The 22,605-nt window shown below is 44.9% G+C and overlaps 1 protein-coding gene across 1 annotated transcript in view; it reads left to right on the top strand.

The window, feature by feature from the left end:
* PPFIBP2 (PPFIA binding protein 2) overlaps nucleotides 1-22,605 on the top strand; it is a 179,541-nt gene that overhangs the window by 138,810 nt on the left and 18,126 nt on the right. The window contains exons 8-17 of the mRNA XM_056116123.1: nucleotides 3,379-3,490; nucleotides 6,640-6,701; nucleotides 7,886-7,961; nucleotides 9,460-9,563; nucleotides 11,437-11,504; nucleotides 13,123-13,180; nucleotides 14,314-14,358; nucleotides 20,779-20,917; nucleotides 21,868-21,900; nucleotides 22,304-22,445. Of these exons, the coding sequence (XP_055972098.1) occupies nucleotides 3,379-3,490; nucleotides 6,640-6,701; nucleotides 7,886-7,961; nucleotides 9,460-9,563; nucleotides 11,437-11,504; nucleotides 13,123-13,180; nucleotides 14,314-14,358; nucleotides 20,779-20,917; nucleotides 21,868-21,900; nucleotides 22,304-22,445 (839 nt within the window). The remainder of the gene's footprint in view (nucleotides 1-3,378; nucleotides 3,491-6,639; nucleotides 6,702-7,885; nucleotides 7,962-9,459; nucleotides 9,564-11,436; nucleotides 11,505-13,122; nucleotides 13,181-14,313; nucleotides 14,359-20,778; nucleotides 20,918-21,867; nucleotides 21,901-22,303; nucleotides 22,446-22,605) is intronic.

Raw genomic sequence — 22,605 nt, 5'->3', positions numbered from 1 at the left:
GGTGGGTGCCATGATTTGCAGTTCCCAGCTAGAGTCATCATCCTTTCTCAGATAGCTCAAACCTTGCCCTCCTGGTTTCCATTCATTCGAGCCCTGTCTTGGTGAAACCTTTGAAGTTGTTCATATAAAGTTCTCTTATAAAATGAACAACTCCTTGCTTGTCAAATTACTTGTGTGCTCTGCCTTGGCTTGTAGAAATCGGCAGTACAGAGGGTTCTGTAATAACCCCGAAAGTTGGGGTGCCTCCTCTCTTCCAGGCAGATCAAGCTCTTTGCACATGTTTTCTCATCTGACCCACAGAATGGCCTGGTGAGGACCACTGCTTTATTATCTTCATTTTGCTGGTGAAGAAGCTGAGTCTCAGAGTGGTTTGAGTTTAGATCATTCCAGAATTCCAGCTTTTATTCTCTATTATCCTGGTTCCCTGTAGTTAAAACCTGTGCTTTTTTCCTTCCTTCCTTCCTTCCTTCCTTCCTTCCTTCCTTCCTTCCTTCTTTCTTTTTAAGGTTTTCTGTTAAATCTCTTAGCTATTTGCAAGTGATTCCTATTCCAGTGTGACAGGGGCTGGGGCCCTAAGTTTGAGGGCCTGTAGGGACCCAGAGTATCTGTCTCTGCCCAGTGACAGGGTGTATATCTGGGCCCTGATCTCTTGCTGCCTGCTCTTGCCTGCAGAGCTGTGCAGTTGTGGTGACCATGGCTAGCTTTGTCCTCATGCTCAGGTACAGGGTGACTGCATTGGGACTGGTGTACCCAAGGCTACCTGGCTTATCCTGTGGGTATTGGTGCATAGGATTTTGGTTCTAGCCATGTGATCTATCATGTTTTCAAATATGTGACCCTGGGGCTGGCAAGACAGCTCAATGGTCTGAGTGCATGCTTTGCATACTGGAGGCCCAAGTTCGATCCTCCTCAGCATTACATGGTCTCCTGAGCACAGAAGGGGGAGAAACTCCCAAGCCCAAAGTTGACAGTAACCCTTGAGTACTGCTGGGAGCAGCCTAAGATCCCCTCCCCCACAACAAATGAATATAAATAATGAATGACCTCATCCAGAGACAGGTCTCAGAGAGAATGACCTCATCATGCCAGGTGATACCAATCTCATGCCACTGATGTCCCCTGTGGGGACTGCAGACCAGCACTGGACCTCCAAATGCCCAACAGACCTGCTCTTCCTGTTTGCAAAGAGAGGAAGAAGTGGTGTGGAGCTGGCACAGGTTAAAGGGATATTTTCTGGAGCTGTCTGCTCCTTGTCAGGGAGGTGAGTCTCAGGGTTCACAGATATCACGGTCACCACTGAGTCGACCTTTCTCTGTGCTTTGGGTGGGGATGTGGGGGGAGGGAACCAGAGCAGACACACAGTGCTTCTTAGGGAGTCGGGAGTAAGGAAACCCCCATTCCTGGCTGTCTTGTCCTCATCCCCCACCGATGCAGAAGCAAGCAGACTTTGGTGGGTGAGTCGGTGTGGATGCCTGGCCTGGGTTTGCACTAACCTGGTCACTGAATGCCTCTGTGATTGTGGTATTGGATCCTCTGCTATCCCTGTTTTCTTCACCTGCAAGAGTACTTCTTTGATGGCTTCCTGTGAGGGCTGAGTGAGGTTTGAGTGAGGAAACATCGAACAGAGGGATGGATGCTATGATGTGCTCAGTGTGGCCTAAAGTAAACTTGTGGGGTGGTGAGGAGCCAGCAGCAGCAGCAGCCATGCTCTTTCAGTTACTTGTACACATTGAACGGTACACTGAGGCCTCTGTTGGAAGTGTCAGCTACCCCAAATGTCATACATTGAGTGTAGGTGGGATCTGATGGTACTAGGTGGGGGCAGAGGGAGATGGACGAGCAAGGGATGAGCTAGAGTAGTTAGCAGTCTTTGCTATGCCTTTCCTTCGCTGGTTTGGAGCCGACTCTCAGAATTCTTCCTTTTCTTAAAATTATTTTTATATTTTTGTCTTGGCACTCATTCCTAGTAATGCTTAGGGGATCATGCGGTGCTAGGGATTGAACTCAGGGTCTCACACATACTAGGCATGTGTACCTGGAAACCTCAATCCCTTTTTTGTCTTTTCTTTCTTTTTTAAGTTTAAAACGCACTTAATCAACAGGTTAGGTCAAAATGGACAACAGAAACAAGATAATCCCAAGACAATGGTGTATAAGACTGCTGTTAGGCATATTAATACACCTCGTCTCATCCTCTTCATTGACACTGTCTGTCTACACTAGCCTCTGCATAATTCTTCTTGTGAGCAGCTCTGGGTTTCAGAACACTGTCCCTTTTCCATGATTTCACCCACATACCAGTGAACAAAGGCATGCCAGGCATACATCTTATCAACGAGGCATACAACACATCAGTTGTCTAAGCAAGCCCAGATCCCAGTGATGGCCATGGTGTTGGCCCCCTGTTCTTTGGCTGGTCTCCACCAACTACTACAGCAAGAGACTGGTAATTAATACCAATTTTTAAACCATTGGGACACCAATCTACAAACTGAATGGTACACTTGGTCTTGATTTCATAAAGATCTGGGGATCACCTGTATAGTTACCACTTGCACATGTAGGTGAATATGTGTGTGCACTTGTGTAGCTGTTCTTCACAAGCATGCTTGACTTGCAAACAGATGTATGTTTAGAACACTGAATGTTTGTATGTATGTATGTATATATGTGCATATGTGAGAGTGTGTGCATGTGTCTGGCAGATGGGCAGAAGCGGTACCCGAAGAGTAGGATGGTATTTCAGGAAAGGAAATCTTGGCTTATTCTGCCCACTATTCCTGGCATAGAGTGGAAAGATGCAAGATTGTTAGACTTGTATATACTGTGTGCAAGTGTACGTACAGTGCATTTAAAATTTGAGAGATGGAAGACCACATCCAGGATTATCATATCTGGATCAAGAACAGACCTTTATTGGACAGAAATCTAGCTCTAAGGGGGTGAGGGGGTGGTCTCTGTAATGATTGGGTCTCAAAGAGAGAGGAGGGGAAAAGCATGATCAGGTAGGAAGAAGAAGGGGTTAGGAAATGCTTTTCAGCTGTCAAGCACTTGCTTTGCATGTGTGAGGTCCTGCATTAAATTCCTGGCACCAACGAAACCAAAAATAAAACCCAAACAAAGAAACACAAAACCCCAACACAAACCAAAAAAAGAAGAAAAAGAGAGCCCTGAATTGTGTGCAGGGCCTAAAGGACCAGAAGTGAGCCTTCAGCAGAGCGCCACCTTGTGGGGAGGAGATAAGCACTACTAACTGCTCGCCTCAAGCTAACATCCTGCCTTATCCTAGGGCCTGTTGGTTTGCGCTCTGATTTAAAGCATGCCATCATGGTCTGGTAGTCCTTCTGATGTGGTTAAAATCCTTTGTTGCTCTTCCAGGCTGAGGTAGCCCAGCTGCAAGAGCAGGTGGCCTTGAAAGATGCAGAAATTGAACGTCTGCAGTGCCAGCTTTCCCGGACATCAGCTCTCCATGGTGACCAGGCAGAGAAAGGTAACTAACTTGAGTGTGACAGAAGGCAGTTGCCCCTGGGCACTGTGTTTTCTTTTGAATGGGCATGAGTGTATGTTTTGTTACACCTCTGAGAGCAGGTGTGCCAATATGCATGCGTATGTGTGCAAACATGCCCAGATGAATGGGTGCATGCATATGTGGGCATGAAGTGTGTGAAGCACAAGTCTGTTGTGGAATCATTGCTACGAACCCCTCCCCTGTTCAGAAGATGCTTCTCAGGAGCTCTCTGAGAACTGAAACTTATGTGACCACCTGTGAAACTTTACTCATTCACTTATTAGAAAGGTCTTGTTTTTGTGTCCTCACCCCACACAGATGAGGCTTTAGCAATTCACTTAATTATGTAATGATACCTGTCTTGTATTACATGAGGCCCTGAAGTTACAAAAATCAAATAATAAGTTTTCCTCATTGTCTCTAACTTGGCATTCTTTTGGCTTCTCTCTTAGCATTTATTACAACTTCTCAGGGAGGTGTTTGAGATAGTCCCATTGTATAGACAGTGATTTTGAACCTGGACCAGCAGCACACTGATCTTCCTTGTTTCAGACCATATCTATGAAGCCTCGCAAAGTGTTTGGCATGTGAAATACTAATTGAAATATTTATTGATTACTATGAATCATGTCATGGAATTTGTATATCAACTTCTACATAAGAAATATTTATTGAATAAGTGAAAGTTTACAGAATGGTCAATGAGAAGTTCAAGGCTTGCTGAGTAAAAACAGAAGCTAATGGGGCTATAGAAATAGTATACCGGGGTTAAGTTTAAAATGAATGTAGTCAACTTGAATGTAGTCAACTCAAGCTTGATACCTGGCATGGCATATGGTGCCCAGTGCAGAGAGCAGGAATAGCCCCGATTTGCACCTCTCTTTCCAAAGAGTACATAAATAAAATATTTTTATTATGACACATTTTATATTTCTGGTTCTTTCCTCTTATGTGTAACGATCACATGATTCCAGCTTCACCTGTCACCAGGATGCAGTGAAAGACTGGAAGAGATCATAGAATTGTGATTTTGGGATTCAAGGCCTCACTGCTGAGGGTCACTGTAGCCTCAGCACTGCCTTCACTGATCCCTGCTGAGGTGGTGGTTACCTAGCCATGAAATATATGCTTGGATTGGAGAAATAAATTAGTGACCAATATGCCCATCCCACTTGCATGTTTTCTCAGTGTCTTTCCAAGCCATTGTTTGTGTCTTCTACCTACCAAGATATGGAAACTGCATCCCCCAGTGACAGTGTAAATTATCTATGATACTAAACCTGGACAGAAAACTTCTTTGTCCTGATATTTTTTAATGGTTTGTTTTGTTTGGGGACCATGCCTGATGCTGTTCAGGGCTTACTCCTGGCTCTGTGCTCAGGGATCATTCCTAATGGGCTTGGGGGACTGTATCAGGTGCCAGGGATTGAATGTGGGTTGGTTGCATGCGAGGCAAACACCCTACCCACTGTTCCATCGATCTGGCCCTGTGTTCTGATTTCTAAGCCAGGCATGAGTCTCCCTCTGTCCCACGAGCAAGTACTCTTCATTTTCCTCTGAGAAGAAACTCTATAACTATTTATACAGATATAATAAATAGTTATTATAAAAAAGTAGACTTCTGTAAGTCTAATTTTTGCTATTTTTATGTGGGAAGCATTCCAAAGGAGATTGATTACTTATGTTTTTGTTCCTGAGGGATTCCCATCTATATGCATTATTATTCCTATACCCTTTCAGGAGCCAGTGTAGGAATAGATATAGACCCTTATTTGGAAAATGTCATTATGTGCCAATTTCAATTTCACATATTTGGTAGAATGACATCTAGTTCCTTTAGCCAGCGACTTGACTCTCCAGTCGAGTTTGGGCAGAAGTCAAGGGAACCCCCACAGAATTCACAGGGAGAGACCATGTGTGCCTACCACAGACAGACACAGCCTTCAGCCCGGAGTGAAATTCTGCAAGTTTACATGAAATAAAATTATGTTTTTTCTTTCTCTACTTCATTTTTTTTCCTTTTGATCTTTAGGCTGCTCCTTGCTGTGCTCATGACTTATTCCTGGCTTTGTACTCAGGGATCACTCCTGGTGTGTCAGTGGAATATAATGGAGTGCCAGGGATTGAATCTGGGTCGGCCATGTGCAGAGCAAGTGTCTTATTAACTGCACTATCTCCCTGGCCCCAAATTTGTTTCTTTAATCACACTGATATATTTGTACACACATCTAAACACATTTCATTACTTCTGATTACAGCATTTTCAATAAGCCAAGTACTCAGTTCCTTTACATAAGCATTCTTTCCCCATCTCCATTCAACACTGATTTGTATTTTGGGAGCTTTGGGTCACAGTCAGCTGTGCTCAGGGCTTATGCCTGGCTCTGTGCTCAGGGGCCACTCTTGGTGGTGTTTGGGGGGTCACATGTGGTGCCAGTGATTAAACCCAGGTTGGCTGCCTGTTAGACCAGGCCTTAATTAACTCTTCTGCTATCTCTCCCAGTCCTTCGCTGCCTGTTAGGCCAGGCCTTAATTAACTCTTCCGCTATCTCTCCCAGCCCTCTAGACTTGTATTTTTTTTTTTTTCAAAAATAGAAACACCTCCATCATTGCTTAAGGTATGCATGTAGTGCTAGGGATTGAACTCTGCACCTTCACATGCCAGGCATATATTCTTGCCCTTTGAGACATATTTCTGGTCCTTTGGATTTAAACTTTAATTCTCCTCTACTATGATCCATGGGATTGTATCTTCTCCAGAACTAGTTTGCAAACCTTTATAACATGCCCACTCAAGTTATAAAGGAGGAAACATCTTCATTCTAATGAGATGTAACTTTGCAAAGATTCGGGGTTCTTTGTGTTCCCTTTAAGTGCATGGCATTTTGATTTTTTTCTTGAAAATGTCTATAAAGAGAAGACAAAATGTGTTCAAAGAATATCTTTTCATTCATCCATTAATCCTGTAAATATATAAGGAGACTGATTCTGTGTTGGACACCATCATGGTCGCTAAAGATATAAATGTGTCTGAATGTAGTTTATTCACATGGAAAATCTCAGTATCTTAACATGTGGAGGCAGCTGCCTGCATTTATGTTACTAATTCTTTCTACACCTAAATCTTTTAGATCAAGAAATTCAACGTCTGAAAATGAGGATGGAAACCTTGCTTGTTGCCAATGAAGACAAGGTAAGATGGGCATTGGGTGGCCCTGTCCTATCCTAGCTGACATTCCTTATTCTATTTGGTCTCGGATGGGGTTCCACCCAGGGTGTTGACTTAGGGTATGTCAGGAGGATGACTTCTGCCTTCTGCACACTGGGCCTCGGGCACACAGTTTTCAGCTTTGCTGCCTGGGAGTTGTAACTAAATGTAGTGTCCCAAAGGCAGATAGATGAGAGCTATGCCTGTTCATGCCTCCCAATATGAGGGTGCACCTACTTGCCACAAACATCAGCCCAGATGATCATGCCCGGAATTCTATAGAGGAAGAAATGGAGACCCAAAGTACTTTTGCTCAAGTAAAAGTAACAGTAGCTTTTTAAGTAGTTTTCCCCAAGGGCAAGTAACAGTAGAGAGCAGAGACTGGGGTCACATTTAAATTTCTTAACTCCAGAATCTGTGTGGTTTTTCTAGTCCCTAAGTTTTTTCCTTCAAAGAAATACTGCTCCCACAACTCCCCACACCCTCAAGCAAGGAATTTTTCTTGATTGCTGAAGGAATCTGAGAATCTTAAGGAACAGGTCAGGATACTTAGCATGACATTTTTTTGCATGGGTGGTGATGGGGGGTAGTAGGTTTGGGCCACTCCTGGCAGTGCTCAGGGCTTACTTCTGGCTCTGTGCTCAGGGATCCCTCTTGGAGGGGCTTGGGGGGCCACATGGGGTGCCAGGAATCAAAATCGAGTCATCTATATACCAGGCAGGTTCTCTACCTTCTACACTATCTCTCGAGCCCCTGAGATGGTGTTTTGTGTGTAAATCAGGTGGGTAATGCTGGATTATGAAGTAGACTCCATTGGCAACCTCAAAATAATAAGAAAATTACTTTTTTGTTTCTGGGAATGTTGAAGCACCGAGAGGAGGCTTTAAGGCCCTTGAGGGTGATGTCAATAGTTATAGTTCATGGTCAGGACTTGGACTCATGGCATCAGGTAGAGGCAAGAGAGCCTGCGACTGTCCGGGAGGATGACTACCAACAATCTAGGCTCCTGGGGAAAGATTTTGTCCTCACTTCCCCTGGGAATGTTCTGCTAGCTACCTAGAATATGTCTGTTGATTGTGCCCAGAACATAGCATGGGCACCCCCCAATGAAATCATCTGAGACATGAATGTTGTTGTTTACATGCAAGTTTGCTCTTGAACCACGGCAGGACCGACGGATAGAGGAACTGACGGGGCTTTTAAACCAGTTCCGAAGGGTAAAGGAGATCGTCATGGCAACTCAAGGTGAGAAAAAGAGATATGCTTTTCTGCCGAAACCTGCACAGCTAGTTGAACATCAGTCCATGAGAGGGAATGAGAGCTTAAAGACGGGGTAGGGAGGACGGCATGAAACATATAGCGACTTTATTGCAAAGCTCATTTTCTTTTATAGTATATAGTGAACACTCCTTGGGAAAGCCAAGGGTTGCAAGTTGAGCGAGCTACGTTATCTGTTATTCTGTTTTGCAGCTGCACATTCAGGCAGTTCATTGAACTCTCTCAGGAATGAGAATATGGCTCCTGGCCTGGCCAAGGTGGATCAGGTGCAGCCTTCCCTTCAGCCCCCCCACAAAAAAGGGTCAACCGCCAGGGCATGGCGCTCCCACACACCCAGTTTTCCCCCTGCTCATTCTCTTCTCAGGGAAAACAAGCAGGGGCTACCAAGGTCAGTCCCCAACACTTTTCTGCCCACCAATATTTCATCTACCACACAAAATCTAGGTGCAGTTCTTCCCAAAGTTTGTCTTGTCATGTGAAGAAAATCATCTGCTGGAGAATAGAGCTGGTTAGTCGGTCCTGGGTGTGAGAAATGGGCACTTCCTGACTTGTGACGTGGTATCCAGTGGTAGGCAGCTCAGAACTCCCAGGGATTATCCAGATCTCCACCTAAACAGAACTCAGCTTGAGCTGCTTATTGGAAGTCCTCACTCAGGAGAGATTTCCCGTGCTGCTTCTCAGGACTGATCTGTGAGGCAGTGAGTGGCATCAAACCTGCCTCAAAATTTAGTACAGTGCTTTCTTGAGGATGAGAGCTCGATCACCTTCTACAGAATGTACAGAACCCAGCTGTCTCCCACAGCACTTAAGGAGGACCTGAATCCTTAAGTACCTGGTTCCCTCAGGAAGTAACAAGCAGGAGAGCTGCTGTGTTTTGTGTTTGCTACCCCAAGTGAATCACCATGTAGCAGCAGTGGTGTTCTTTGGGGTTCAATGGGCCATTTGTCAGATTGCCGGCCTGGTTCATGCCGCTGACCTGGGGTCCCATCATAGGCAGCTGTTTCACAGGAGGGCACTGTTTTGAGGGTACTCCAGAGCCTCTGATCTGGCTGAGCTTCTGCTTCTTGGGAAAAATCTGACCCCAGCTTGGGTTCTGGCTCACTGGTCACCAGCACATTTGCTGCCATCCCTGTCCTCTCTAATCCTTTGGGATCCTGAGTCGGGTCACTCTCTAGGCCTAATTTACCTGTTGTCAAGGAATAGGGAGGTTGGAGAAGAATAGGAGTGGGGGTGACCTCGCTGTGCCACACGTGAGCTTAATCTGTGAGATGACCTTCATGGTGGACATTGCTCAAATGCCCCAAAAGATTTTCTAAATCACAATCTTAATCCCATTGATGTGTTTCTTGGATTTAGTGGAAGAAAAACCATCCTCTGTGGAAGTCATTGTGACGATACCTTTAATAGGTTAGGTTTGTGAACACATTAGATGATGGTAATCTTCTTTCTCCATTAATGCTTCCAGGGTCTTCGGAAAGAACTCTCTCAATCAACGAGGAAGAACTGGAGGGAAGTTTCAGAAAGTGGAACTCTGCAACCAAAGGCCCGGAAGAACCATTTAAACCAGAGGTGCCCTTTTCATCCTTGATGTGCACTTTCAGATTCCTCTGAACTTGGGGGAGGATCTAGTTAGGGGTCTATCAGGTATAAATCAGGACAGAAGAGAAATTAGATCCATGCGGGGTGCCCGGGGATCTTTGGAAACACCGAGGAGAGCCACAGCCCAGGGACTAAGCAACAGCATAATGGATTCTGACCTTTTAAGGATTGAGGTTTCTGAAACTTAAGCTCCTTATTTGCTTTTGGCTTTCTGGAATGTAAGGTGAAACTCAAGGTCCTGTTTGTTTTATTTACCACTGTTTGCTGGTGTCTGCAATTCTTCCTGATACCTGTTGAAGTCAATAAATATTTGTTGGACAATCTGTAAATCTTGCTTGTTTAGAAGGATAACTGTGGGATTTGAAGTGATATATTTCTATTTCACAGACATCCCTTCTAACAAGCACCCCTTTTTTCTTTCTATTTATTTGACTTGTTTAAAATCTGGTCTTATTTTATGACTCTTCTGGGATAAGCTCTCTCTCTCTCTCTCTCTCTCACTTTAAATATATATATATATACATATATATTGATTTTGTGATATATATATCAACTCAGTTTCTGATATATATACATCAGCAACTGAGTTGATCTTGATCTCAGGGAGGGAAGGGACTTTAGCCCCAATCTTCAAAGATTCACCTAATGGCCAGAGAGATAGTACAGTGGGTAAGGCAGCCTTGCACATGGTTCAATCCCTGACACCACATGTATACTCCAGAGCCCTGCCAGGAGCGATCCTTAAGCACAGAGCAAGGAGTGATCCTTGAGCACAGAGCCAGGAGTAAGCCTGAGCACAACTTGGTGTGTCCCCTTCTTCCCAACCCCATTCCAGAAGCAGCAAAAAGATTTATTTAACTGAAACTGAAAAGTGTATTAGTGATCTGTCTAAACCATTAAATTGCACTGAGTTTTTTCTATGGTTGATCGCAGAGATACTGAGTTTGTGAGAGAAGACATGGTCTTTGCTGAAGTGAACTTTTGAAACCTCAGAGTCCTTCCTCATCACTATTAGCCAATGTTCTCTCCACTAGGGAAACTCTTTCTTTTTATGCCTTCTAGCCATGCTCCAGGCTCATTTCTCAAGATTCAGCTCAATTGTTCTTTCAAGAAACTTTCCTAGTCTTCCTTCCTTCCTTCAAGAGGGAGCCTCCCCTATCCTCTACTCCCATTAAGTGCAAGAACATGTTACATGGATGATCTTTTATCCAGATTAACTTCTGCTTCCCTGATGTGGGCTGTGCTTTCCTCACACCCAGTAACTTGGGTGTTGAGTGACTCTATCAGTTCCAGATGTTCATTGTGAGCAGCAACAAATGGACATTAGTTTAATCTCTGTCCACAAGAAATGACTTTTGTTTTCCCATGTGGTTTTTGGGACCCTCATAGCGCTTAGGAGCTACTCCTGGAAGTGCTCCAGGGACCATATGTTGTGCCGGGGACTGATCCTGTGTATGTACCCTTAAGCAGGTCCCTGAACCTTTATACTATTTTTTGGATTGACATGAAATGTTTGTGAAGGGTGTGTGTGCCTCATGAATGTAAGGAAAAACTCAAGAACCAAGCTCTGAAAAACAGGATTCCCAGGCCTTTAGGTCTCAAGACTGGCTTGTCAGGACTCTGCAAAATTTGGCTCCTGATGGAGGGACACCTTGGCCAAGGCAGTTCTTTGCTTTGACCTCTGTGGCCTCACAGAGCAGAGTGGACATAGCATCCATGACTGCTGGGGTTCGGGCATGGAAGTGTGACTCCCAAAAGAAAAGGTCTAATGTAGAGGGGTAGGTTGGGCTTGGTCTCCATGTTGTCCACATTGTTCATGGTGGTGCTTTCTTTTCTGGTGCAGATGCCGCCGCGATGTAGCTCTCCCACCGTAGGGCCACCTCCGCTTCCACAGAAATCACTGGAAACCAGGTAGGAAGCCCAAGCATGTCTCCAGGGACACGGTGCTCCAGACCCATCTTGGGGCTCCTAAGGTGATGGTGATTGCTTGTGCTTGGTGAGCACCATTCCCATGTCCCAGACAGTCCTTCCACTGTCATGGTATAGCACTCCAGGTCCTGGCAGTGGTCACTATGTTGTCCAAACCAGACAGCAGTCATGGGCTATGGAGTGATAAGGCGACTTATCAGAAGGCTTCCTTGCCTCAGACAATGGCCTGAGTTATTGTCATTGAGAAGAAAGCTGGGCATGACTTCAGTCTCTGAGGGGCAGTTGGTGGTGCCTTCTCTGTGCCCTAAGTGACTCCTCAGGGTTAAGTGTGTACACAGTGTGTGTCATTTCCTTCAGTTCCTCTGAAAATCCTGCCTGCTCTTAGGAAACATGTAGCCTCTGGGATCCAGGTTTCCCTGGAGAAATTCCTCCTTCCAGGGAAGTTGGCCTATTGCTCTGGGGGGAGGTGTTCTGTATATAACATTGAGTTTGTAGTGGGCTGTCCTGTGGGGTCAGTTGGTTATTACCAATACCCATTCAGTTCTCTCTACAGTGAATTTATTTCTATTTCCCTCTGTCAACCCTCTAAAAGACAGTTCAGGAAGGGACCCATGTCATGAAGATTTCACAACCAAGGGCAGGTTGTCTTGTCAGCAAAATGGATAGGAAAAGGCATTAAGCATAACAGAAAGGGCTCCTTGGATCCAGAGCCTTATTTTCCAGGGAGCTATCATTCCCTGAACCTTAAGCCTCAGAAAAAAATGACAATATCCACAAGGACAATGAGTAGGTTTTCAGTTCTACAGAACAAGAAAGGGCACGTATAGTGCTGAGGATGTTATTCAGTGATAAAGCCCATGCCTCACATGTTTGAGGCCCAAAGTAAGATCCACGGACTGGCCTCCAAAAAGGGTTTATGACTTTACTCAGTAGTATATTTACTAAGTAACTCACCCTGACCAGACTCGCATCAGATACACATGACACTAATATATTCATATAAACTGGGAAATGTCACAGCCAAGGCGACTTATCACAAGGTAACCCCTATCATTGTTGGTGATGCTGTCTCCTCTTTATCCATTTTGTGCCTTTTCTGCATGAACAAGTAAACATAACCCCATAACAGTCTTGTTGGGGTATTTGGAGCCAGAGCAGAGAGCAGAGTATGGAGGATGCTAGCAGGTGATGATGATGTGACTGGCCAGTTTGTTCTTCTTACAGTGGTACAGGTCCTTTCCCACTGGGTAACTCATGCCTGTCTTTTGACTGCAGACTTTGGCCTTTTCCAACATACAACAGTCAGCTCCCATTGATGCCATAGAATTGAATGTATCCTAGCTTTTTAAGGCTTACCAAAGATCTTTGATCAGGATTGAAGTTATAGTCTCACACTCTCACAAACACATTATCAAGCCAGTCCCAACTTTCATGTAATGCTTTTGATGAGATGGTGAATTTCCTGACCTTAACTGTGAATCCAAGCTAAGTTACTTGAGGTTGTTTAAACATGTAGAGGTCCTCTCCCTGAATGATACCATTTACCTCCTTCTCTAATAACCATTTCTTTCTTCACTTTCTTTTGGATTTTTTTTTTCAGGACACAGAAAAAACTCTCCTGCAGTCTAGAAGACTTGAGAGGAGAATCTGTGGATAAGGTAAGCTCGTCAGTCTATCCAGTGAGAGAACAGTTACTTCTTTGGGCCCAAGTATAGTGCTAGGATACAGGAGAAGTTCTGATCCACATTTTAGTTTACTTAATTTTTTTGGATTGTGGGTTACACCCAGTGATTCTCAAGTTTACTTCTGACTGCACTCAGGGATCACTCCTGGCAGTGTTCAGGGATTGGACCTATTCAAGGCAAGTGCACTACCCAATGTACTATCTTGCTGGTCCCTTTTAAACATTTTTTGTTTTGTTTTATTTTTATTGATATATTTATTTTGGTTTTGGGGTCAAAGCCAAAGGTATTCAAAGGACTATATGTGGTGCTGGGGATTGAATTCAGGTTGACATTTTTATAGAGGTTTTTACAAAGTAAATGGGGATGCAGGAATTACAGGTACATGCTCTCAAGAATTCCTGGTAGATGTGTCATGAGGTATATGAACTGCCACCTGGCATTGCTGAGAGGGGATGCTGAGGTGGACACAGGCAGTTTTTGGGAAATGTTTGGGGAGCAAGAAGTGATATAGTTGGTGTTGTGGGTCAGAATCCAAGAAGATCTTTGGGTTCCATTTCCCCAGGGCATCTGGGTGCACTGCCAAGGATTTGAATGAGGAAATCTGGTGGGTAAATGAGATGACACCAGCCACAAGTTCAGGGATACTTTAGAGGAACCTGTCTCAAATGACAGGAGGAGCACTTGTCTCATAGTTAGCTCATGACCACATGGTGAGTTCCATAGTGGAGGCTCTTGAGTGAGGTCACTGGAAACCAGGCATCCTCTCCCATGGGACATCCTCACTGAGTCCTGATACATCTGATCCGTTCATCTCCAGTAGGACACAAGCCTCCCTGGGATGTTGGCAGAAGCCCTGGATCCGTTCATTGATTGCCTCCCTGGTGATGTGCTTGTTATCACTCCGGGTCAGTCTAGAACATGTAGGTCTATGTTCCATGGGGTAGAACAGTGACCTGTGTTTGCTCCATGGATGGTGGCTACCTGGTATAAAGATAATGAGGGACGAGATGGAACTGGCAGACTTAAGCATCAACTGGTCCAGTGTTGTTTATGATTACTACAGGGCTCTTTTTCTCTATTTAATTGAGCTTCTTTCTTCTCCATAGTGTGTCATTGATGGGAACCAGCTCTCCCCAGCCATGAAATTGAAGGTACAGTGACTACATGTCCCAATCACCCATATTCAGTAGCTTTGCTCGCTGAAATGTTTTTTTTTTCATCTAGCATACTAGGCTTTTGTAACCTTAAAATTTATAAACCATAAAGGATGATAGGGTGAGAGAAAAGACAAAATTCTCCCTTCTATTTGTATCTGTGCTTTCTTTCTTCCCATTGCCTATGGAACATGAATTGTTGGTATGCCTTCTATTTTTGTAGGCTCAAAAATTTCATCTTAATAAGACAGTGTAGAGCTAGACTCTGGGAATGGGGATGTTGTAATCTCAGTACATGGAAGTGTGACAGCTCTCACCCTGTCCATCAGGCTGTTATGGTTAAATACAGAGAAGTACGCCTGACCCATTTTTACACACAGTTATTTATTAAAAGTCACATTAGATCTATGTTTCTCTTAGGAAAGAGGACTGAGTCTCCCAGGAGCACAAATATATCGAGACTATGGTGAATGCAAATGAGTACTGAGCATGAGATAAGCCAACTAAGATTTGTAATATGATGATGAGAGAGGACTAGTGAGGTCACTGGCACCATTCTTTATCTGTTCTCTGTCTTCCTCTCGCCATATGGGACAGTGAGGCCTCCTAACATGTCAACTTTTGCCTGAAATTGTCTTTTCATTTTTTTAAACAAAATTTTGTTATATTAGGAACTGTAATTATAATACTACTGATGATCACTTGTATCACTTGTTATCCCATTGCTCATCAATTTGCTCGAGCAGGCACCAGTAACGTCTTCATTTGTCCCTGTTGCATGCCAATATGGCCCAGAAACACGAAGAGTAGTTATTATTACTATTGTTACTGTTTTTGGCATATCAAATAAATCATGGATAGCTTGCCAGGCTCTGCCGTGCAGGCGGGATACCCTTGGTAGCTTGCCAGGCTCTCCGAGAGGAACGGAGGCTCCAGGAAAAACTGTGTCACTCTCTTCCAGGAGTTTTGTCTTATAGTCCCTGGATCTTGACCGATGGTGAGATTACATGGCATCAGGGGCAGTTTGTGGGTGTGACTGCCAAGCTACTAGAAAACTGGGTATCTGGGTGGAGGAGGCCCAGTCCTGATCCAAGCAGGCTTGGAGATCTCAGCCCCGGGTCCCACATACCTGGGTTCCTCTGTTGGATCCCTCATGGGTGAGGATCATCTGAACATGTGGAGAGTGGCCTTGAGCATGACTATGGCTGGGTTCTGGTGTGGTAATTATTGAAAATGAGTAGGGAGTGTCATGATGTGTCACAGCCACGTGGTCCAGGACTATGTCACTCATATGTGAAGCTCAGCCCGAGTGTGTGGAAAGCGGCTTGGAGAATGGCGATGGTTGGGTTGTGGAGGTTGGCTACCGGGTCTGGGTCCCTTGGGGCAGGGAGGGCTCTCACCCGCCCCCCCCCCTCTCCGGGGCACCCTGAATGAAAACAGCCTGTCGTGGAGATCCTCTGCCTGCTTCTATTGATGATAAGTTTTCATATATACAGTGTTCTAATACCACATCCTCAAAAGGGTCATTTTATACTTTTATATCAATATATGATAAGAATAGAATGTTAAAATACTCGAAAAGGAAGAGTCTTTCTCTCTCTGCACCACTCTTAGGGCCTTCTCTTCAGATGCATATAGTAGCCATGAATGCCTCAATGGTATAATTAGCTCTTACCTTTTGCAAGGGCTGGAGTCTTTTCCCTACTATCTAGGTGCTCTAAACATACATGCCTAGAGCATAGATTTGAGGAGTAGATTTTTTTTTTTTTTAGATTGATTTAACAAATACTTATGGGGACTGTTTTCTGCTTTCCCCAGTACTCTTCTCTCACAAACCTCAAACCTCATGTCCACACGGGCTGTTCACAGAAATTCTAAAGCACATCTGTACATGACCACCTGCTCCTTTGGTAGTAGGGGTCAGGTCTCAGGCTTAAGCTTTAAGATACTGGTTTGATTACTAAGAAATAGGAGATGATGAGACCCTGCTTCTGATGAAAAAAATATTCCAGATTAAAGAGTTATTGTTTTCAAAGATGGCTTTGACAATGATCACAGTCTGTGCAGTATAAATTGGTTCAATGTGGCTCCCCCTTTACACACACACACACACACACACACACACACACACACACACACACTTCTCTCTCTCCACTTCTAGTACTACTTCCCTGGTCCTTGAATTGCTCTGTGACACCCTGCAATGTTGAATGTTGTTCTCCATCCCTCACCTTCTATGACTGAGTGACTGAGTGCTCACTAATTCTGATACAGCTCCTGTCATCTCTTCTAATTCTGTCATTTCCTCTTTTGGGGTTTCTCTAAAATGTTCATCTGTTCATCCAGGCTCTCCCTCTAGATCCCAGGGAATAAGTCATTCTCCTCTGTTCCTGGTGCCCCATAGGAATTAAGTCCATCAGGTTCTCTTAGAGTTAAACATCATTTTCTCATATAGGACACCCTCTATAGGTCCAGTTCAGAGTCCTAAGAATCAGCATTTGGTTCTCAATGAGTCCTTTACATTGAAACTCCAAGCACATTGGAGCAAGTGGGTCTCTGACCTATAACCATCTTGGTCTTGGGATGGCCCTTTGTTTGTCACTCCAAGATCCAGATATCATGGCCTCTGTTTTCTTCCTGTGATTTCTAAAGCTAAGGCATGAATTGTTCTTTTTAGAAATGACAAAACAGGTTTGGAGAAAGTCACAAGAAAGGGCTAAGCCAGTGGCTAAGGGCTGCAGTAGTGTCTAAGCGTCTCTCACCCTGTTGTGTACCCTCCCTGGGCACATTCAGAGCAGCAGGATTGCTAGTTACAGGTCCTCTGAAAATAGAATATTTCTGTTTGGTATAATGTGGTAGGTTTATGGGGGTGGAGTCTGAGAGTGCCTACATTTTTCCCATATAATTCAATGCTAATAGTATTACCTCAAATAGCCTATCCTAGCATACCAAATAGTGATATTCTACTTTCAGCTGGAGGAAAACCTGTACATGTAGCTCTTGGCTGGGTTTTTCATTCTCCCATAACGAGGGCTATTATTTTTGGAGACAGCAGAAGCGGAACAGGATTTGATTTCCCTGGATCGTGTCCTGACCTTGTCTGACTTTCCCTAGCAGTGAATTCTTCCTTCCCAGCTTGTCCTTTTGGTTGAAGCTAAGAGCCCATTCTCAGACAGAGAAATCAGGTCTTCCCGTGCAGGTGACCAGTCCTGGTCGCATCCCTGGCACTGCGTATGAGTCCCCCAAATGTTCTCAGCAATCACTCCTGAGCACAGCGCCTGAGCCATAGCCACACAGCAGGATCTGGGTCCACTTTGTCTCTCTGCAGTCCCTCCACCCCCATATCCCTGGCCAAGAAAGAGGCCATTTCATTGCCCTTGGGGCCATTATTGTCTTTCTCACACATCTGAATTCTGGTTCTCTATGGATGCCCAGTTTTAGAGCTGCTGGGCAATTCCCAACAGCGGCTTGGTTGTCTCTGCCCTCTCTTGGGGTTGGTGGTATTGGTGATGTCATTCTGTTTGGTGATGGCAATCTGTTTGGGAGTGCAGTACCCCACTCCCATTGCTGCAGTGTTCTAGCATTGGAGTCATGCCCTTTTGCTCTCAAAACATTTTGAGAACTTCCCCACAGCTAATGACTCCTGAAACTGAATATGGATCCATGTAATCTGAGATACTCATTAAAAACACAGACTCCCAGTTGGTATGCGGCCCTCAAAGGGCTGATTTTTGGGACCAGGTAGAATCTGGGACTTAATAGTTTTTACAGGTGCCTCAGGGGCACTATAAAGCAGTTGAATGCATGAACTCGCATTTGGAAATGGATGGTCTTGAACACATGTCAGACCATGTCCAATTTCTATGTCATGATTTGTCATAAACTGAGAAGTCACATGTTCTTCAGCTCTCAAGGTTCTACTTATTTCACTTTTCAGGACAGTTCTTGCAGATTTCTTTTTCTTTTTCTTTATTTATTTATTCATTTATTGAATCACCGTGAGAACAGTCACAAAGCCTTTCAGTTCAACTCTTGGTCGGTCATACAATGATCAAACACCTGTCCCTTCACCAGTGCACATTTTTCACCACCAAGAACCCCAGTATACCCCCTCTCCCACCTATCTCCCACCTGTGTGGCAGATTTCCACTTTACTCTCTCTCTTTACATTGATCACATTCAATATTACAACAAAAGACACAACATTGTCATTTGGAATTTTCCCCAATATTCAGACCTGCCACAAGGACGTCATTAGATAATTTGTTTTCTACTGCTGATTATGAAGAGCATATGATGTCGTGTGGCCACAATAATAGCCATGCGTATTTGGATTTCTGATATTTTAGTAATAAATCTAGAGGGATTACTGCCGGAAGCCCCTGGGTTCTGAGATTGGAATGTGTGCCTCTGGTTTTATGGTCGGTCAGAAACCTGAGGTGGAGTTTGAGGGTGGCAACCCAGAGCATTGTCATGGCAGGGAGCAGGGCTGATTCCACCTTCCATCCCATGAAGCCCCACGTGCCTCGTCAATGCAGTCTCATACCTGGCTGTTTATTAGGCTCTAAAAGATGCAGGCCACCATGTCACCACTGCAAAGGGGGACAGGCGGAGGGACAGACACCCTTCCCCTCCAAAGGCAGCATAGCACCATAGTAAAATACACAGTCCAGATATTTTTTGGTTGGGCATTATCTTTTGCTCAGATTTTCCCACAACCACTCAAACCTAATTTTCAGGGACAAATGCTAGATAATTTTCTTTCCATTGATCACTTTGCATATTGCGGCCGCATGGTTCAGAAAAAAGTCCTGGTACCTGCATGCCAGAGCCATGCTTGTAGAAGCTCATGGTCACTGGGACTCCATCTGGAGAAGGCGGGGAGACAGCACCTTACCCATCTGGGACCTCCCGGTGATATCGGCTCTGGTTGGGGCCTGGAATTCTCCGGGAGCTGTGGGGCCCTCCCGCTGGTTTTTTTCTTCACTGCTGTGTGCTGTAAGATGGCGCTGGGGGCGGGTTGTGGGCATGACTTCTGGAATCAGAGGTTGCCTGGGAGCCAGGGCGGCCCCATTGCAGTTCGGAATAAAGTCCTGGTACCCACATGCCAGAGCCACGCTTGTAGAAGCTCATGGCTACCGGCATTCCATCTGGAGAAGGTGCAGATTTCTTTTTCTTTTTAGAATTTAGTCTGTTATCCCCCTGTTAGTCTGCTACTCCTTTCTGAACTTCTTCAGTGGATGTATTGGAATTAAAAAAAATATGTGTTGCATTTGAAACAGTTTCTAGGGTATGAGCAAAGGAAATATAGCAGCTCATTGGGTCAATTGAGTTTTAACTAAGTGGAACTTCAAAAGATGTCTCTATTGCTGAAATTTTCCATTACTTTTCTGACTTGTCAGTTTTGAAATCAAATTTGTTTGTCATATGACCTTTCTACTGGGGCCAATCAAGTCGTGCAATTGCTTCCCTTGGTTAATGTTGCCTCAGTTTCTCTGTTTTGTTTCTTCTCATTCCAATGCATTCCATTGTGTTCCTCACAGATTTGTGAATTTAGGGGACATTATATTCTCTTCAAATAAAAAAGCTCAGTTCTTCTCCTTTTTAACCAACTCATTTCTTTGCAACTCAGCTTGTGGTTAGGGTTTCAGCACAAGGTTAGGTCCCATTGCCTGGGTCCTGAACCTCATGAAGATTATGCTCCTAGCATGGAGCCCTGGACCCTTGCTTTTCATTTCCCCTTTGCTCTACCTTAACTTGATGTTTTTCAAGGTAATTAATACCATGCTATAAACTAAGATTTACTAGATTTACTAAGTAAAGGTAAAGGTAAAGGTAAAGGCCCTCCCGTTGATCGTCGATTTGCTCGAGCGGGCCCAGTAACGTCTCCATTGGAGACTTTGTTGTTACTGTGTCTGGCATATCAAATACTCTCGGTAGCTTGCCGGGCTCTCCGAGAGGGGCGGAGGAATCGAACTCGGGTCAGCCATGTTGGCCGCTTGTAAGGGGAACGCCCTACCCGCTGTCTAATTATTCATAGATATTATTGTAGACATAAAACAATCATATAGCTTGTACCTGAATTCTAGTTTATAAATTCAAGGCTCTTGAGGGTAATTTATAACCGTTAATTCATGAGCCACTTGTGAAAAGATGAGGTCCTTTCATTTTTAAGACATTTGCTCTCCTGCTTGTGTCAATTGCTGTCATCCCTGGACTTGGCTTGACTTGGTGCCTATGTCGCTGTGTGGTGTTGGGCAGATTACTTCTTAGGTCCCTTTGCCAGGCACAGACTGCATGATCTCTGAAGGGTCTCTCAGACAATCCAAGTGCTCTTAGGGAGCAGAAATTCAGTTCCTCATCTGTGAAGTTCCTAGCGGTGAAGTCTGATTCTTCATCTCTTTTTCTCTCTAATAGGATGGCCCTCTCCTGGCTGAGCACAAATATCCCACGTTACCTGGGAAGCATTCAGGAGCTATTCCCAATGGAGAGGCCAACCAGTCTCCACCCACCACGGCCCAGCAGGATCCCAGTGGGAGCAGCCTGCTGAGATTGAGTGAGTGTCCAGCCCTTGGTCTTTCGACCTCTGGAACAACAGCTCTGGTACTCCCGATTATCACACAGCAGCCCTGTACCAACCCCGCTGCCTGCAACTGGAGTCTGGTGTGGGACTGTGGATGGGCAAGGCCTGCCTCAGGTGACCTCTCTTCCAGAGGGGTTGAAGGCTCTCTGGCTGGGCATGCTGTCATGTCACACTTCAAGCACCTCAGAAAAGCAGGGTTTATACACCACTTCCTGACAACTGCAGTTTCTCCACCCCCATTTTCCTCCTTTTTTGTTCCTCCTATCTTGAACCCTTTCAGTTCTTCCCAGAATAATTCTCACAGTCCCTTCCCCCAACATACACACTCTCATCCTGTACACACACAAACACACACGCACACGCACGCACACATGCGCGCGCACACACACACACACACCCGCGAATAAATATTCTGGTCCTGACAGAGCTCTGCTTACCTCTGACTCTGTCCCTGATTATTACTGGGCCAGCCCCCGTGTTGCCTTCTACCTTTGGTCATTCTGTCTTTGGCTACAGGAACTCCAGATACAGCCTTAAATAAATGTGTCCAAGTGTCTCTCAGAGAGCACCCACTACAGCTTCAGATCATTCTTATCAGAGCTAAGTGGGCTCTGGCACTACACAGTGTCACATGGCCTTCCTCTTTCCTGGCCTCACCCTGAGCATAGCTGCCCCAGCATGCCAGGAAGTGGCTCTAGGAGACCTTGGTCCCTGGATGTGGGGAACCTTTCACTGTGCTAATCCTGTGGGCTCCATTACCATTCACCTGGTCCTTCCTTGCAGGATTTTCTTTCTGTTTGAATTTTTCTCCCTTGCTCGATGACTCTCTTGTTTATTTCTTTGCTTCCCTATAACTCTGTTGGGCTGGACTTTGGCCTCTCTTGCTTCTTCATGTGGCTTCTCTGCTTCTTGGTTGGCTGGAGACCGTGGCCGGAGTGTCAGTGCCCCCGTATTAGGTACTGTACCCTTCCAGGTGAGGTGGAGAGTGAAAATGCCCTTGTTTCCCTGTCCCACACCTACCTACCCCCTACCTCAAACATTCCTCTAGGGCCTCCTCCTGCCTTTACTCCTGCATCTCCCTTGGAGAAGAGAAAGCAAACTCCTTATGGGAGTTGTCTTATGATTAATTGGACTCAAAATCCATAGAATTTAGAGACATTCATGGGTCCAAATTTGAGAGGTTAAGTTCACTAATTCTTAAGAATTGCCTCTGAGCACACCGGGGTTTGGGGTCTTACTGCAAAGTTCTGTCTTGAGGAAAGATCTAAGCTCCCACTGAAAGAAGACTCAGGTCTTGGGGAGAAAGTTTTCAAAGGTCAATTCCCTACTTTTCATATTGTTACCTCCTTTCAATCTTAGGAGACACGGAAAGTGGCTGGGATGACAGTGCCACAGCCAATGACCTCTCATCCACGTCATCTGGTACTGAGTCGAGCCCCCAGTCTCCTCTGACACCAGATGCTAAACGGAGCCCCAAAGGCATCAAGAAAATCTGGGGAAAGTAAGTTGTTGGTGGAAATCCTGATTATGTTATTTGGGATTCCTATCCTTCTTGACTTGGCAGATCTACCTAAACTTCTGTTCGTGTTGGAAGAGTAATAAAAACAGCCATTAATGGCTTGAAGAGTTTGGCTTATTTTTCAGGACCTAGAGAAGAACTA

This window comes from Sorex fumeus, unplaced genomic scaffold (assembly GCF_029834395.1).
Source record: "Sorex fumeus unplaced genomic scaffold, SorFum_2.1 ptg000030l, whole genome shotgun sequence".
NCBI classification, from domain to species: Eukaryota; Metazoa; Chordata; class Mammalia; order Eulipotyphla; family Soricidae; genus Sorex; species Sorex fumeus.
This window is presented reverse-complemented; position numbering and strand designations above follow the sequence as displayed.